Source organism: Solanum pennellii, chromosome 1 (assembly GCF_001406875.1).
Source record: "Solanum pennellii chromosome 1, SPENNV200".
Classification (NCBI taxonomy): Eukaryota; Viridiplantae; Streptophyta; class Magnoliopsida; order Solanales; family Solanaceae; genus Solanum; species Solanum pennellii.
The window spans coordinates 90,758,243-90,773,291 of NC_028637.1; the positions used below are offsets into that span (position 1 = coordinate 90,758,243).

General features: G+C 34.7%; 2 protein-coding genes across 2 annotated transcripts; both read right to left on the reverse strand.

Annotated features, from left to right (window-relative positions):
- Window positions 1-813: 813 nt before the first annotated feature.
- LOC107010796 (tRNA (guanine-N(7)-)-methyltransferase) lies at window positions 814-6,028 on the reverse strand. Its single transcript, XM_015210077.2, has 8 exons — window positions 5,713-6,028; window positions 5,368-5,424; window positions 5,148-5,223; window positions 3,748-3,827; window positions 3,544-3,593; window positions 3,384-3,468; window positions 3,165-3,263; window positions 814-1,494 (listed from the first exon to the last, which is right to left on the reverse strand). Exons 1-8 carry the CDS (start codon window positions 5,977-5,979, stop codon window positions 1,267-1,269), a joined length of 942 nt encoding a protein of 313 aa, XP_015065563.1. The 5' UTR covers window positions 5,980-6,028; the 3' UTR covers window positions 814-1,266.
- A 1,622-nt stretch (window positions 6,029-7,650) lies between these two features.
- LOC107007849 (2-methoxy-6-polyprenyl-1,4-benzoquinol methylase, mitochondrial) lies at window positions 7,651-14,965 on the reverse strand. The gene is made up of 8 exons (XM_015206657.2): window positions 14,638-14,965; window positions 13,647-13,773; window positions 13,479-13,540; window positions 12,137-12,295; window positions 11,842-11,986; window positions 9,873-9,944; window positions 8,874-8,982; window positions 7,651-8,129 (listed from the first exon to the last, which is right to left on the reverse strand). The coding sequence occupies exons 1-8, from the start codon at window positions 14,738-14,740 to the stop codon at window positions 8,028-8,030; spliced, it is 879 nt and encodes a 292-aa protein (XP_015062143.1). The 5' UTR covers window positions 14,741-14,965; the 3' UTR covers window positions 7,651-8,027.
- Window positions 14,966-15,049: the final 84 nt, after the last annotated feature.

Genomic DNA, 15,049 nt, shown 5'->3' on the forward strand with positions numbered 1-15,049 from the left:
AAAAAGAGGAAAGAGAAATAATATCCAAGGAGAAGGAAAGATGTGGTTCTTTCCGGTATGATAATTACACGCAATTAATATAATATACCACACTTATTCAAAAATCAATTACAACAACCAACAAACAAAAAAACAAGAATAATTATGTAGTACAAAAATGACCATATTTAAAAGTAGAAATTAAAAGTAGCATGATATATCCAATTTTTTATTTTTTTTATACGTTTTAAACATGTTAAAAATTGTTGGACATTTTTAATATTGAATAAAAAGTCAAATCACACCTTTAAAATCAAATTAAAGTTATCCAGGTGTTTAAAAAGCACATGTATAATGTATTATTATTTGTGGCACAAATTGAAGTGGCACATATTCTTTAGAAAGTTTCACTACTTCAAAAAAACGCTACATATACTAATGGGTGATAATTGGCTGTGGCATATTCTTAAGAATAAAAAAAATTAACGATGCATCTCAATTCCCTTTTCTTCAAATACAGAATCTGATGCTAAATCTTTCAATTTTTGTGGGGTTCTGATGAATTCATTAAATTTTTGCAAAGTTCAAAACTCATTAACTTCATATTCTGGCTCCATTTTGAAAGCATGTCACTAGTTATGAAAAGAAAGATACTATTACCCCACCTTTTTTTTAAATAGTAAGCGCATTAAAATCAGGACCAAATCGAATTTAAATCTTGACATGTTAGACCGTTTTTGATTGGAAGCATTGTGGCTTTAGTAGCCATGTCATGCCTTAGAATATTCTACACTGAAGGCTTCATTTTTCGTCCTTTCCAAAAAATCAAGAAAATTGAACCTGTATGCACCTAATAGTATAGTTCCTCTTGTACGTGAAAACAACATGAACTGTTACAGATTAACCAGTATCTTGCCTAGTTAGCCAAGAAACGTCTAATTTACCAACTAAAAACAAACAATACAGTCCATGATACAAACTACAAAGATCGAACGAAGAAAAAATGAAATGAAAGGGAAGAAAAGAGCTAATGTTTATATGAGATGTAGGTGACATGCTCTCCTTTTGAAGGGGCTTCATTATGCCATCAAGCCACTCGCTCGACTATCAACAGCTGAACTTCAAGCTCCATGGTTTTAACTTAGCATTGTTGGAGACATTAGAATGAGTTGTACAAATATAGATGTGTTGAAGGGCACTGCAAAGACCCATAATAATGCCAGGAGAAAGTTAAGAACAAAATTGTGTGATCCTAAACTCCAGAACAGCAACTTATGAACCAGAGAGTTAGTGTTGAACTTTTTTGTAAACCCTTCTGTAGATTTTGCAACCTTCATATTCTGCATGGATCTCCCTTTCAGTTCTTATCCCCATTGGGTTGTTCAAAACCCATCCATCGCCATCACAAGGTAAATTTGGGTCAACACTATCTATATGTACTAGTATATCAGGTACAGCATCAAAATAATTTCTCATGTCAAGCGCAACTTCGAGCACATCAGATTGTATAAAGACCTATCAACCATCAATTAGAATGCTTAAGCAACAATGAAACACAAAAGATTATGCATGTGCTGCTCAGCTGAATTTATAAGTCAATGCTCATTGTTGGGCTTTTGTTTTCTTAAGAACACGGAATAATCAGATGGAAGGGATGTGCAGTACATTTATGTAACAAACCAGAAGCTAAATTTTATTCAGAAAAAGAAAGACAACCTACATATTATTAAATCAGCCGAATAGCTGGCTTTACAATCACTTCTGTGCCATGTACGCTCAAATCAAAACAGACTTATTTTAGGGCCTACCAAGAAGGTTAGGAAACAGTAGACCATTTTAGCCATAAAATAGGGTAGATAACCTGTTAAAGCATTGTTTACACTTCTCAACTGAAACCACTGAGAATTGACATCATGATATTTTGGTGATGTCAAGCAAAGTAAATCACAAGTTCGGAGAAAAGGGTCAAAGCCTAAAAGAATCTGAGACATTTGGAGCTAACACCTATGGTACAAATTTTGGATCATCTATTTTGAACAACCATGGATCCAAGTCCATAAGATGCATATCCCTTCACTCTCCCTTGTCCAGTCCCTGATACCAATTGGAACTAATGTACACGTACTGCGTAGTTGGCAATTTGATCATGCTTCAATTTCAGCTGATATATATATATATATATATATATATATATATATATATATATATATATTATATGTCATTGCAGTCAAAAGTACATACAGCCAACAACAAACATAGCATTCTTAATTGAACTAGCTTTTAGTTCCTCAGCTATTAGAAAATCATTTCCGTGTTTTCAGGTAATTAATATGATCTGTGTCATCTTATATTATCTCCCTTCTTGTACTATGGACTTTGTAAACCATTCCATTTGAAGCAATATTCTTCTTTTTGCCAAAATCTCTCTTCGACTAAAGCCAACATAAACAACATCATCTTCAAGCACTTTAGCAAGTAAGCAAATTATTGTTAATAGATCAAGGTGAACCCTACTTCACTACTGGAAAGGCTAAATCTTGGCAACTCTTCGTCCTTACGTTAACTTTTTTGCTTTTTAATATGACTTCTTTTGACTGCATTAACATAAAACAAATCATCAGCTAAAGCAACTATAGCCAGCTCTAAATTACGAAATTACTTAAGCCCTCTTCTATATTTTCCTGAAAAGAAGATTGAAGCACTGCAGCCACAAACACATAACCATCACTAGTCCAATTGATAAAAAGAGCCTCAGCCCTCATGCGCTAGATAAAATTAACTAGGAACAAACATCCAATCAGCTGGGAGCAAGACTAAAAATATTTGGAAGTGACATCACAGACAAGATGCAACCTGCATCAAAATCAGAGTCATATGCCCACTAATAGATGCAAAATAGTTGTCAGTACATTCTAAGACGTCTCAGATGCCAGATCATATACAGTTTTTTCCATAAGAAGATCAAATAGTGTTATGCATACAGTTATACTTACAAGTTATGTTTGACTCACTTAAAAGTTCAAACACTATGGCACTACCTAATGATACCTCAAACCAGGCGCTAAAAGCCAAATAGAAGTTGGCAAACTGAACAATGCACAGAGCATCAGCAAGTACAGCAAGTAATCTATGCACACAGAATAATAGTCAACTATTCCAAAAGTCTAGAAGCTCCGAGCAGGTACCTGTCCCCCATGTGCTAAATCATTCACTATGGAATCAACCAAAGGCTTCTGCAGCACTCTTCTTTTATGATGTTTTTTCTTGAAGTGCGGATCTGGGCACTGCAGACATGAGGAACTAACTATTCAGCTTTAAGTCAACCAAACTTCATGCATACAAGAAAGGTTAATTGGCACAAGAAAACCCTTTCCTGTATACTTCCAGCATAAAAGGGAACTCACCAAGATTGAAACTAGCATTAATGGTCCAGGATAAGTAGATACAAGTCGTTGGAAGGAAACCATGGCATTCGTAGAGATGAAATGTCTGCATTTAGATATACATTAACAGGTTTGCATAAACATTTTTTAAGTGGACTATCAGGACTTTTCCAAGCCTTACACATTTTTTAGACATAGCTCGTTTATCCAGTACTCAGCCCGTGCGACCAACTGCAGAAGGAAAAGATAGTCTCAACCATAAGTACCACAATACTACACTTTTTCGATAACCCATAATATTGCAGTTTCAGAATCCAAGACAGAAATAGCAGTATCTAAACAGAATGAAAGTGCTTTTTACTAGACAAAGTTGCTGTCGACATACCCTAGGCCGAATTTCCAATCCCAGATAATTCATGGATGAAGAATTTCTCTTAGCAAGCCACATAAGAAATCTCCCACTACCTGCAATCTCCTTTCTAAGATCTAAGAAATCACAAGAACATAGAATAGCAGTATCTAAAGGCTCAAGGGAAGAGAAAAAAATAGAAAATATGTGAGAAAAATTGGAAGGCTAACAATATCATATGGGAGTGAATGTTGGATCTCTAATATCCACAAATATGACCATATGAGATTGGACAAAATTAAATACGGATTTTACTAACAGATGGCTGCAAATAGAACACATAAAGGATAACATGAAGGTTGTTTCAGATGGTACATAGACCTCGAGATAGACTAGTATGTAGATGCAACATGATTGAAGGTAATAAAAGGGTGAAAATTGTCTAGAAAGGCCTAAAATGGAGTCCTTGTAGATTTTGGCTAAAGAACATAATAAAATGGAAGTAAAGGATCATATAGTCGATACCACCAGCTGAATTAATGCTTCATTGTTGTGGTTACACCTACATTAGGTTTGGTATTTGTCAGGACTTCTTATTTTGGTTAAAGACTTGTATGCCTGTGTAGTGATAAGTGAAAATTTTGTCTTAAGAAATAAAACTAAAGGTTTAATGATATGTGGTACCAAGCAAATCCTACTAATGTCTAAGAAACATTGGACTAAATCCCTTTACCTATGCAGGGGCTCTAAGAAGTTCAGAATGACATCAACATCATTTACAAATGACCTATTCCAAAAGTGTAACAAGCAAAAACTTTTAGCTGTTACAAAGGATATCGGTGTTACTTACTACACATCAGACAAGACAATTTTACTTACGGACCAATTTTAAAAAGACACCCTATTCAAAAAGTTCAACTAGTAAAGACATTTAGCTTATTGATTACAAAGGAAATCAGATAAAACAATCTCCCTTCATTTACTACATATCGCTTCACATTGTTTATTTTCTTCAGAAAACTACGTCTTGCCGTCAACTTTCTTCAGATATAGTTTTTTCTAAAAAAATAAATGGGAAGCGATGTGTAGTAAATGAAGGGTGACCTTTTTTATCCAATTACGTTTGCAAACAGCTAATTGTTGAACTTTTGGAATAGGGTGACTTTTTGAATCGGTCCGTAAGTAAAAAGGTTTTTATCTAATATGCGGGAATGAGGGGTGAAAGTAACACCTTATGACCTTTAAGGTTTTGTCACAAGTTGCTATTCTATTTGTATAACCAACTACTTTCATGCAGTTTGAAGCAAGTTTTTCAGAGATAAGTGATGGACCATACTAAACTACTAGATATTTAATGAAAAACATGTAAATTAAAACAAATAAAGTATAAGAAGAAATAAAACAGTAAAGATATCAAAAGGCAAACAGGTTCCTACCACTCCCAATATCCACCATCAGAGGCAATGTTGCATCCTCGAACACCTCCTTCCAGTTTGGTGCTTCTGCAGGAATCTTCTCATGATAAATTATACAACAAAACAAAAAGAAATCATTTAAGTTCTATTCCATCCTGATTTTTTCTTTCTAAAGTAAAGTTTACAGCTGAGGTAATAAGAAGGGAGAAGCTTTACATATATAAATAGCCATAATGTATACCATGAGACCACGTCGCAGAGGATTGACATGCTGCCTAATTCGAAGATTGCCAACATCCTATAACATCATTTGATTAAAGTGAGTATAAAAATGCACACACATATTGCAACAAATACCATTTTTATCCCAACCAAACATGGGATAAACTCATCCTAAAATTAATCTCGAAATTAGTTATCCCTTATCCTTCACATCAAACAAGACCTCAATGAATTCATACTAGCTTAATTTAACCCAATATTTAGTAAAAATTAGTTGGCAACCATACATGAAAACTCAGCATAGTAGTACATTGTACTTGAAGAAGTTATAAAAATGTAGTCTTTCAAAAAAAAATTCTCAAACCTCAGAAAATTTTTCAGGGAGATTAAGGTCAGCATATTCTTTGGCTACAATTCCAGGACTCGCGTGACGGCTTAAGTGTTCATCTTTCTCAGCTACAGAAGATGAAACAGCCGATACCCAAGTACAATACCCTCGAAGACGGGGAAAAATTGATGGAGTTACACAAGTGATGTGTTTGTTAACAGCATTGAAGATGAAATTGGGAGAGGAAATGAAGATTGAGTTTAGAGGTTTTTTGGGTATGGCGGAGTACAAGGAGTAAGCCATGGTTACCGCCCCAAAAAACACTGTTTTCCCTATATATAGGTTGGAGAGATAAAATAAAAATAAAGAATAAGGAAGAGGAAAATAAATACAATGACATACTTAGCTAGCGTTATAGATTTCCAAATATTCTTGGCAAATATTATTTGAGTGAAAATTTGGGTGAAATTTCACCATCTGTTTGGCCATAAAATTTGGGAAATATATTTCAACTTTTTAGAAAAATATGATTTATACCCACAAGTTTTAAAAACTATCAAAACTAACTAAAAGTTTGTATTACAAGTCAATTGAATGTTCGTTACAACAATAACAAATAATGTCCATGACACTAAAACGATGTGGTAATTTGGAGTGAGTGCAACAAGAATTATTCCATGTATCGTGAAGCAGACAAAGTACATGACTTTGTTACCTAAAGCCAATTTTTAATAATTTTCATCAACAATCATATCATTATTTAATATTCACTAAATATTTCATCACTATTTTGGTGTTCACGTAAAAAATGATGTAATACAACGCAAGCAAAAACTAGAGAGGGTGTTTTTGTAAAAGATAAAAGATTGGGGTAAAATTTTAATTTTCAAAATATCCCAAATAATGAGATTTGGCCCAAATACTAGAAAAAACTAGTATTTGGAAATTTGGGATATTTGCTAAAAATATTTGCCAAATAATGGCAAATTGTATGGACAAACATTATTTGCCAAATTTTTCCCAAATATATTTATGGCCAAACGGGCCCTTAGTTTTAGACGATAGAAAAGTCATTTGAAGCAAAGTTATACTCTCTCCGTCCCATTTTATCGTTTTATGTGATATCACTTTTTTGTTGATCAGATTTAAAAAGAATGTCACATCTTATTATTATTATATAGTAAGTTCTCACTTAATTTTAAACATATTACTCTAATATATTTATGAGGAGAAAGAAAAATAAATTTAATTTTTTGAAGGATAATTTGATAAACATTTCAAAATATTTATTATTTCTTAAACTTTGTGCTCGATCAATTATTGCCACATAAAAAGGACGAAGAAAGTAATAAAATTACGATACCAAATATCAAGAGCAAATAAATATTAAAACACAGGAAAATTATTCATGTTCGATCAATATTACTAATTTTATGGTATAACAAAGATTAATTTGCGAGCTCAACAAAAATGTGTGAAAGTTAACTATTGTTTTTCTTCCTTTCAACTTTAATAATTTACACTATTTTGCTTAAAGCTTTAACTTCTTTTTTTTTTTATGGGAATCAAAAGAGATCATTCAAAAGAAAAGCAAAGGGAACTAGGGAAGAGTTTGTAGGACATAATGTTTAAATATAATTGATCCTCGCTCAGGAACGCTAGTTATATGCTTAACACATGCAAACTAAACATTATTTACAGAAAATTAGACAGACAGTAAAAAGGCTTTAGCTAGTTTGTCTCGCATTAATAGATTGCGAACAGAGAGACTAATGCAAGTTATACATGCAACAACGAAACAAACGTGCTTTTCTCCCAATTTCCTTTTTCATTACTTCTTTCACGACGAGATGAAAGGAAAAAAAAAAAGAAGAAATGAGCAAGTATGAAGATATTTGTTAGGACATAAGAACAACAGTAACAGAGAAAATTACATCTTGTTCCCACCTGAATAACATGTTTTTCATTGTAAACTCAAGTACAAACTGTGTTGATGTTTACTAATCAAGCTAAAACACAGAGTATTGTTGACTTCAGCAGCAACTTATTTATAACTGAGCTTCATTTCTACTTAATGAAACTGGTTTCAGGCAGAAGAAAATTACTCCTATGAAGTCACAAACTTGCAACTAATCTTTAAAACAGTTCATGAGAAAGGCCATGCTGCTCTCAGAAAATTAAAAACATGGCCATTCCAGAAACATAGAATACATTGAATACCCATCTCTCTAAATCTGTATCTATGTGGCTAAGACGCATCATTGTGAACCTTATACTATTTCTTTGTGCGATCTTCCTGGTATCATGGAGGTCAAAAACCAGCCAGTCGCACATTAGCTTTGAGAAGAACTCTAGAACTTCACCCCTGAATGGATTGCGACAACTCCACCAACAAGGTTCTCGTATTCAACCTTTTGAAATCCAGCATCTGCAATCATTTTTGCAAATTGTTCCTGCATACAATAAAAGGCAAAAAGTAGTGAAAAAGCTGAAGCAGTTGCATAAATTGTAGATGAATATAGGGTAATGTTCCTAAAAGACCAACTCAAAAATTTTAAAGCACTGATTCAAAACCTTTAGATACTTTCCATTATACATCTAATGCAGGACATCCTATAAAGCAAGGGGAACCCTATTTCTGGAGTTAACCTATGATTTGAATGCCAGTGAAACAATATTACCAAAGGTTGGCTTTGATATCATATGAAAGAATCTATGAAAATCATCCAACGCCAGAATCTCAAGGCAATGGTTGGAATCACCCAATTCCTTTATAAACACACACATACACACCTTTTGGATGACCTTATCTATCCTATGCAGAATATTTAAATTAAAAGTTAGAAGGAACAATAGGACAAAGGGAAGTAACAGAGAAGGAAAGTTCTACCAACATATGAAATTTTCCTATTATTGCAGGTGAAGTGCTGATCATACTTTTTCATTTCATTACAAGAGCCTTTTAAAGAATTTAACTTTTGTTTAGAAAAGGCATCCATCCATGATCACAAGAACTACAATCTCGTCGCACAGGAAAGAAGAAGTACACAAAGAAAACACATGCATACGAGTTCTTAAATTGGTGATATTTAGCGGTCCTCAGGAAGTGGCCATTAACTGGGATTCACCATGGTGCAATTACGGTGAACAAATTATCTGATGCTGCAACAAATGAGAGAAAGTTACACACTTAATACCTGTGGAGGGAAACGGCGGACGCTCTCAACCAAGTACTGATAAGACTCCCGATCACCTGTCACTAGCTCACCAACTGCTGGGATGACTGAGAATGAGTAGACATCATATCTGAAGAAAAAGAGAGGGAAAAAGAAAATGAAATTTGAGCTGCAGGAGAAAGCTCGTACAAGTGCTATCATATGTAATGAATCACAAATCTCAAATTTTGACAAACCAAACCCAAGGAAAATTAGCACAGATACAAACAAAGTTCATGCATTGATCTTATGAGCAAGGATTAGATCTTTCGAATTCAAAATAAAGTATCACAAGCAGAGAAATATATGCAGACTTCAGTTTACATAGCTGCAAAAGTTCCACCAGGTCGTCCCAAGCTGCAAAAGTTCTTGTATATAAAGCAGCATCCATTAAAAGGCAACTCAAGAGTACATAGCTATTTGAACTTCAAATTAGGCCTGAGGGAATGTTTTGTTTTCTTTTCCCTTTCCCCTCATACTCGGTATGTATTTGGTAAACAAAGGAACCCATTAAGCTGTCTTGGGCAACAGCATTAAAGTGATAATCTTTGAAGCACAGTTACAACTTATCCAAACAAAGAAGGCAAAAGTGGGACAAAGTTGAATATATAACTGAGTAGGTCAAACAATATTCATGGACCCCTTATCAATGTGCTGAACAATTGCATGGTGATAATAATAACTCCCTCCTTTTCAATTTGTTTGACCTACTTTTCTTTTTAGTCGCTTAAAAAGAATTGACTTTTTCCCCTTTTTACCAACTCTTTATATCCAATTTTCCACATGGCATGTTTAAAGCCACATGATAACAGGACATTTTGGTACATTTGACATATTTTATTTAAGACCACAAGATTCAAAAGTCCTTTTTGTTTTCTTAAACTCTGTGCCTAGTCAAAATAGGCCAAACAAATTGAAACAGTGGCAGTAATAAATAACTGAAGTTATATAGGCCATCCATCCTATGACAAGAAAACTTACAAGTCCTTATAAACCGGGATATCAACGTGGCTTAGCTCAAGGCAAAGAAACCTTCCTCCCCTTTTAAGCACCCTGACAAACAAACCAAAACCAACGTTTAACATATTGACCACTTGATCAGTGCTTGAGACAAGAAAAAAGGGTATTGTCACCGCGGCAATCAACCATATAAACTTTCACCAAGCACTCACACGAGTAACATTTAAAATCCTATGCAACAGTACTCCAAGAGATGGTAAAAAAGCGAAAAAAAGAAAAAAGATCCTTGAGATTTGCTTTTGCATCAGAAGTTTATCAGACTATCAAAAGTGCACATTAAAAAGCAACGATACCATTTAGTATAATTACGAATTACTAGACCTTTCAAAGTCCTGTGAGAAGGGGGGATTTTCTACGCTCTGATATCTTGACTTTTACAAGGCCCCTACATTAACTGCTAAGCTAGAGGAAACAAACTGTCTCCATCTTTATATACCACCATGAACTGCCAAAGCTATGACATTTGTCTAGTGGAAGAAACAACAATATCCAACTTAAGAATTTAATTGTCTAACATTCTACCAAGAATTTAATTGTCTAACATTCTACCACGCTCCCTAAAACTCAAAGGGAAAAATAACAACTAGAACTTGCTTATTTGGAGAACACCGAAAGCAAACATTACTACAAAATCTTGATGGAAAGTCACCAGAAAAGCTCTGCGACCGAAATCTCTATAAGTTATTGCCAAAATGTTGGATGGAAAGAGTGCACTTGCCATTGGAGTAGTCACCAAAAAGAATGGTGCCTCTAGAATAATCACCGGAAATAAATACAGCGCCACTGGAAAATTGTGAGATAGAGGTGTCTCGAGATTAGAAAGAACCGCACAGCGGAAAAATAACTGGAAAGTGGCGCTTTTTGACACTCGAGCAATTGGCTGAAAGAGGCATGAACCATCAAAGTGGCCGCCGCAAAGAAGCTAATGCCACCAAAGTGGGTCAAGAGGCACAATCCAGTTGTAGCTTTATCAGAAGAGACACGGTACCACAAGAATGATCACAGGAAGAGGTGTGTGGCCACCCAATAGGCCATCGGAAAGAAAGAAAGCAGAAGAAACTTTGGCTGGACAAGCAGCAAAGGCCATATGACGAAAGGTGAAGCTACATAAACCTAACAAAATGGTAGAAGCTTTCTTTTTGATAAAGGTAAAATTTTATATAAGCACCAACATACACCAAAGTACCTCATAAGAAGATCTTACAAGTTACGTAAAGAGCTATTAAGGTCAATCATGGCCTCAACATCGTGATTATCACGTACATTTGCCATATTGTTCCAAATAAAAAGCAAGGAAATACAATTAAGAGAAGCTAAGAGGATACATTGACGAATTTAAGACATGATTATTACAAGCATGACTATTTATAGGCATTAGTTAGATGCAATACATATATTTAGGCTTGTTATTCTAGGAGAATGGATGTTATTCTATTCATTAAATATGCTAAGGGTGTTTGAATTAGAGAGTTAAAGATGTTTCAAGGTCAATAGTTGCATGCATATAGTGGACTCTATGGAAAGAAAGGTATCAAAGGTGTTTTTTTAGATGAAGTAGAAAGGAATCAAAGGTGTTTAGAGTGCATATCCTTTCATGTTGTCGACCCAATTGTTAGTGGTACAATGTAAGACATTTGAAACTAGCATAGCATCTTTTACTAGTTGACACTCAGATATGATCACTCAACCAATGAACTATGCTTTAACCTTAACAAGATTGACACCGACTACATGAATCATTGGTGACATTCCATTATATACACTTATACGAAGAGAAAGAGGAAAGAAAAGATATTCCACATAAACATTATTAGCTTATAATGATGTATAGTGAAGACTCATGAGCACTCATATGATCTTATCAAATCAACCAAATTATGAAATTATCCCTTTCTCAATCCTTTTAATCACATCCAGGATAAAATATTACCTATATGCTTCTGCAAGAACTTTCTCTATGTGTGTAACATTCCTGATACCAAAAGCAATTGTGTAACCATCCATTGAGTTGTCTTCAAAGCTCAAGGCTTCTGCATCTCCCTCTACCCAAACGAGAGACTTCTCCAGTCCAAAACCTGCATATTGTTAAAAAGAGATAAAAAAGATGTCCAACAACAGAGAGGCATTACTGATTTACTTCAGTTTTCTCTACCAGAAATCCCAAATTGACATCCAATTATCCACGGAATGCAAACAAGATAAAGCAAAAAACTAGAGCTGTTTACCTCTCTCTTCGGCCCTCTTCTTACCCACACCCAACATGTTTGGATTGATGTCACATACATAAATTCTAGTTTCTTCAATCAGGTCATCATCAAGAACATCTTGCATAGCTCTGCGTTTGACATTTTTTATATTTTCAAGAATCCTGAAAGCAACATCCCCTGTAAAATTAGGAAGTTTTTCACTCAAGTGGATTGAAGGAAATACAAAAATAAATAATCACTACCACACAAAATAAATAATCACTACCACGAAGAGAACATACTGAAAGTAAAATAGGAAAGAACATTTTTACACTCTGCATTCAAGACAGAAGAGGTATAAGACCATACAGAAACCAATAAAATTCTAAATTCAATCTTTTAGAGCATACCAGTGTGTATTTCACGTAGCTGAATGCTCGAATGCAAATGAATGCAGCTTAGCCAATCACAAGTTCAGTTATTTTTTTAATAGGTGAAGTTTAACAATCTGGAAGAGTTACAATCGGAAAGATGCGAACATTACAAGTTGTGTACTGAGCTAATAAAGTCAACAATGTCAAACTATCATATATATCTAGTGGAGCCATGTTGCACCAAAGCCTAAGCAAAAATATACAATTGTTTTTGTTGATAAGCATAGAGATTTCCTTGTTCGCAGACACTCTATTGCTCCTTCCCTTCCAAATGACCCACCAATCACAAGTTCATTCATTGATAACGAAGTTCCAAATACATAAACTTTTTCGGCTTTGATTGCTTATCAAGCCTTATCTCTCCCTCCCCCAACCCATCCCTTTCCACCCCCAAAGAATATTAGAGACCAACTAGATAAAAAAAAATAAGAGAGAAATAAAGTAGCACATAAAAGAAAGACCTCCTGAAACATTATACCATGTACTTAATTCAGGTTGAGCTAAATGGAAAAATGGACAAATAGGTCCAGGGTTCAAATTTAGTAATTCTGCTATCTACTTCCATAAAGACAAGAAATTCTAGCTGGATTTATTAGCTGAAGAAGCAAAGCTTGGTGGAGGTTTTAATTGCATTACAAACCTCCACTGGACATTAAAAGAGAAATTTCAAAGGAATATTATCACTTCTAGATCCTGCTTCGGATCTGCTAAAAGCATTTTTCTGCTCTCATCTTATCAACTGTGTAGCTCGGACTTCCTCAAAATGTTGCTAAACCCATGTTGGATCCTCCAAAAATGCACTATTTTTGGAGAATCCAAAATGCACTCCGTGGCATGTTTGAAGAGCCTGAGCAAGCAACATTGCCAATCAATGGTGCTTTCCTTCTATTAATCCAAGCTTTAAATAATCACATAGTAGGATCAATGTTCAATGCCAAAAGCATCACCTGTTCCACCAGCCACATCAAGATGCTTCATTCCAGGAAATGGATTCAACTTCGAAACCAATCTGACATGAAAATTGAGACAAGAAATGAAGATGACAAAGATATAATCAGGAAATAGTTTCCATTTCAACTGTGATACTTTTTACGGTCTTTCAGGTGGGATCTAACCTGTCCTTCCACAAACGATGAAGTCCACCACTCATTAGATCATTCATGAGATCATAGTTTGAAGCAACACTTGTAAAGACATTCCCAACCATCTTGCTCTTTTCTTCTTCTGCTATGTCCTTAAAACCTGGAATGCAAACCATGAAATTCTAACTCTACCATACAACACAAATATAAATCTTAAATAAAGTAACATCGACATGGGATTTGTTTCAATCAACCAATGTAAAGATTGAAAAGTTCGTGCATGCAACATAACCCCATAACCTGATACCCCCTTCATCATTAGTAGGGGCATAGGGAGATGGACTACCCACCTTCCGTACAGTCATCAGTCACTTTATTTTGCATCATCTCCTTGGGGGTAGCAAAAAGCAGGCTCACCTCCTTCCGTTCCTATTTATTTAAATTTTGTGTTGTATTTCCGCCTTCTGTTTTGAAATGTTCAATGTTTGCATCTATTCAACAATACTGGTAAAAAAGAAATCAACTTTTGCTATCCAACTTCTTAATGCAAATCGTCCGTAAAAATGATTTACCATCCATATACATCTGTTTCCTATAAGTGAAACGGTAAGTAATATACCAAAGAAATTGGTCATCACCCTCAGGAATCGCTAACTCACAGCAGCAAGCTGCAAAACTAATGTCCCCAGCCCAAAAGGTTGAAAAAGAAGAATCAAAGAAAAGAGAGCTTCCAGAAACAATACATCCAAATTACTACTTCAAAAAAAAAGTTGTTTTTCTTTTGGGAAGCACTACCAAAAGAGATAAAATCATGTTCTCTTAGGTATCTCAATAAGTTTACCAATTGTAGGTACAATAACCATCATGGCTAAGAACTCATCTTTTCAATAAAAACCCACCAAAGCTATATACATACAAAAAGTAAATATACATACACAAAATTCAACAATAAACAAACCATATCACATGTAAATTGAACAAAAAAAATGGATTCTTGATGCACAAGAAGAAGAATAAAACTGACCAAAACTGGTGGCATGTGACTGCAATGTAGAGGCAGGGCAATACATTGAAGATAAGTTCTTTCTCCTCAAACTACGAGCAACTGATCGAACCAAAGTCGCCATTACTGATCCAAAAAAAAAAAAAACAATACCCTTTTGAACAAGAAAACAAGAAATTGAAGAATCAACGAAGGCAAAATAGAAGCACGAAAAAAGTGAGAGTTGTAGCCGCTTCAAAGATGAATCGGGTCGGGTTCGGGTATAAGGACAAGCGGGTTTGGGTTCTGTTTATTTCTCCGAAAAAATTGGGTTTTCTATTTCTTTTTCTTTTTTTTATATCACAAATGATATTCTAATTGTGTGGATCATATTTGTGTGGGTTTGTATCTTTCTTTGGTTTAAAAATTAGTACAAAACACACAACACATAAAT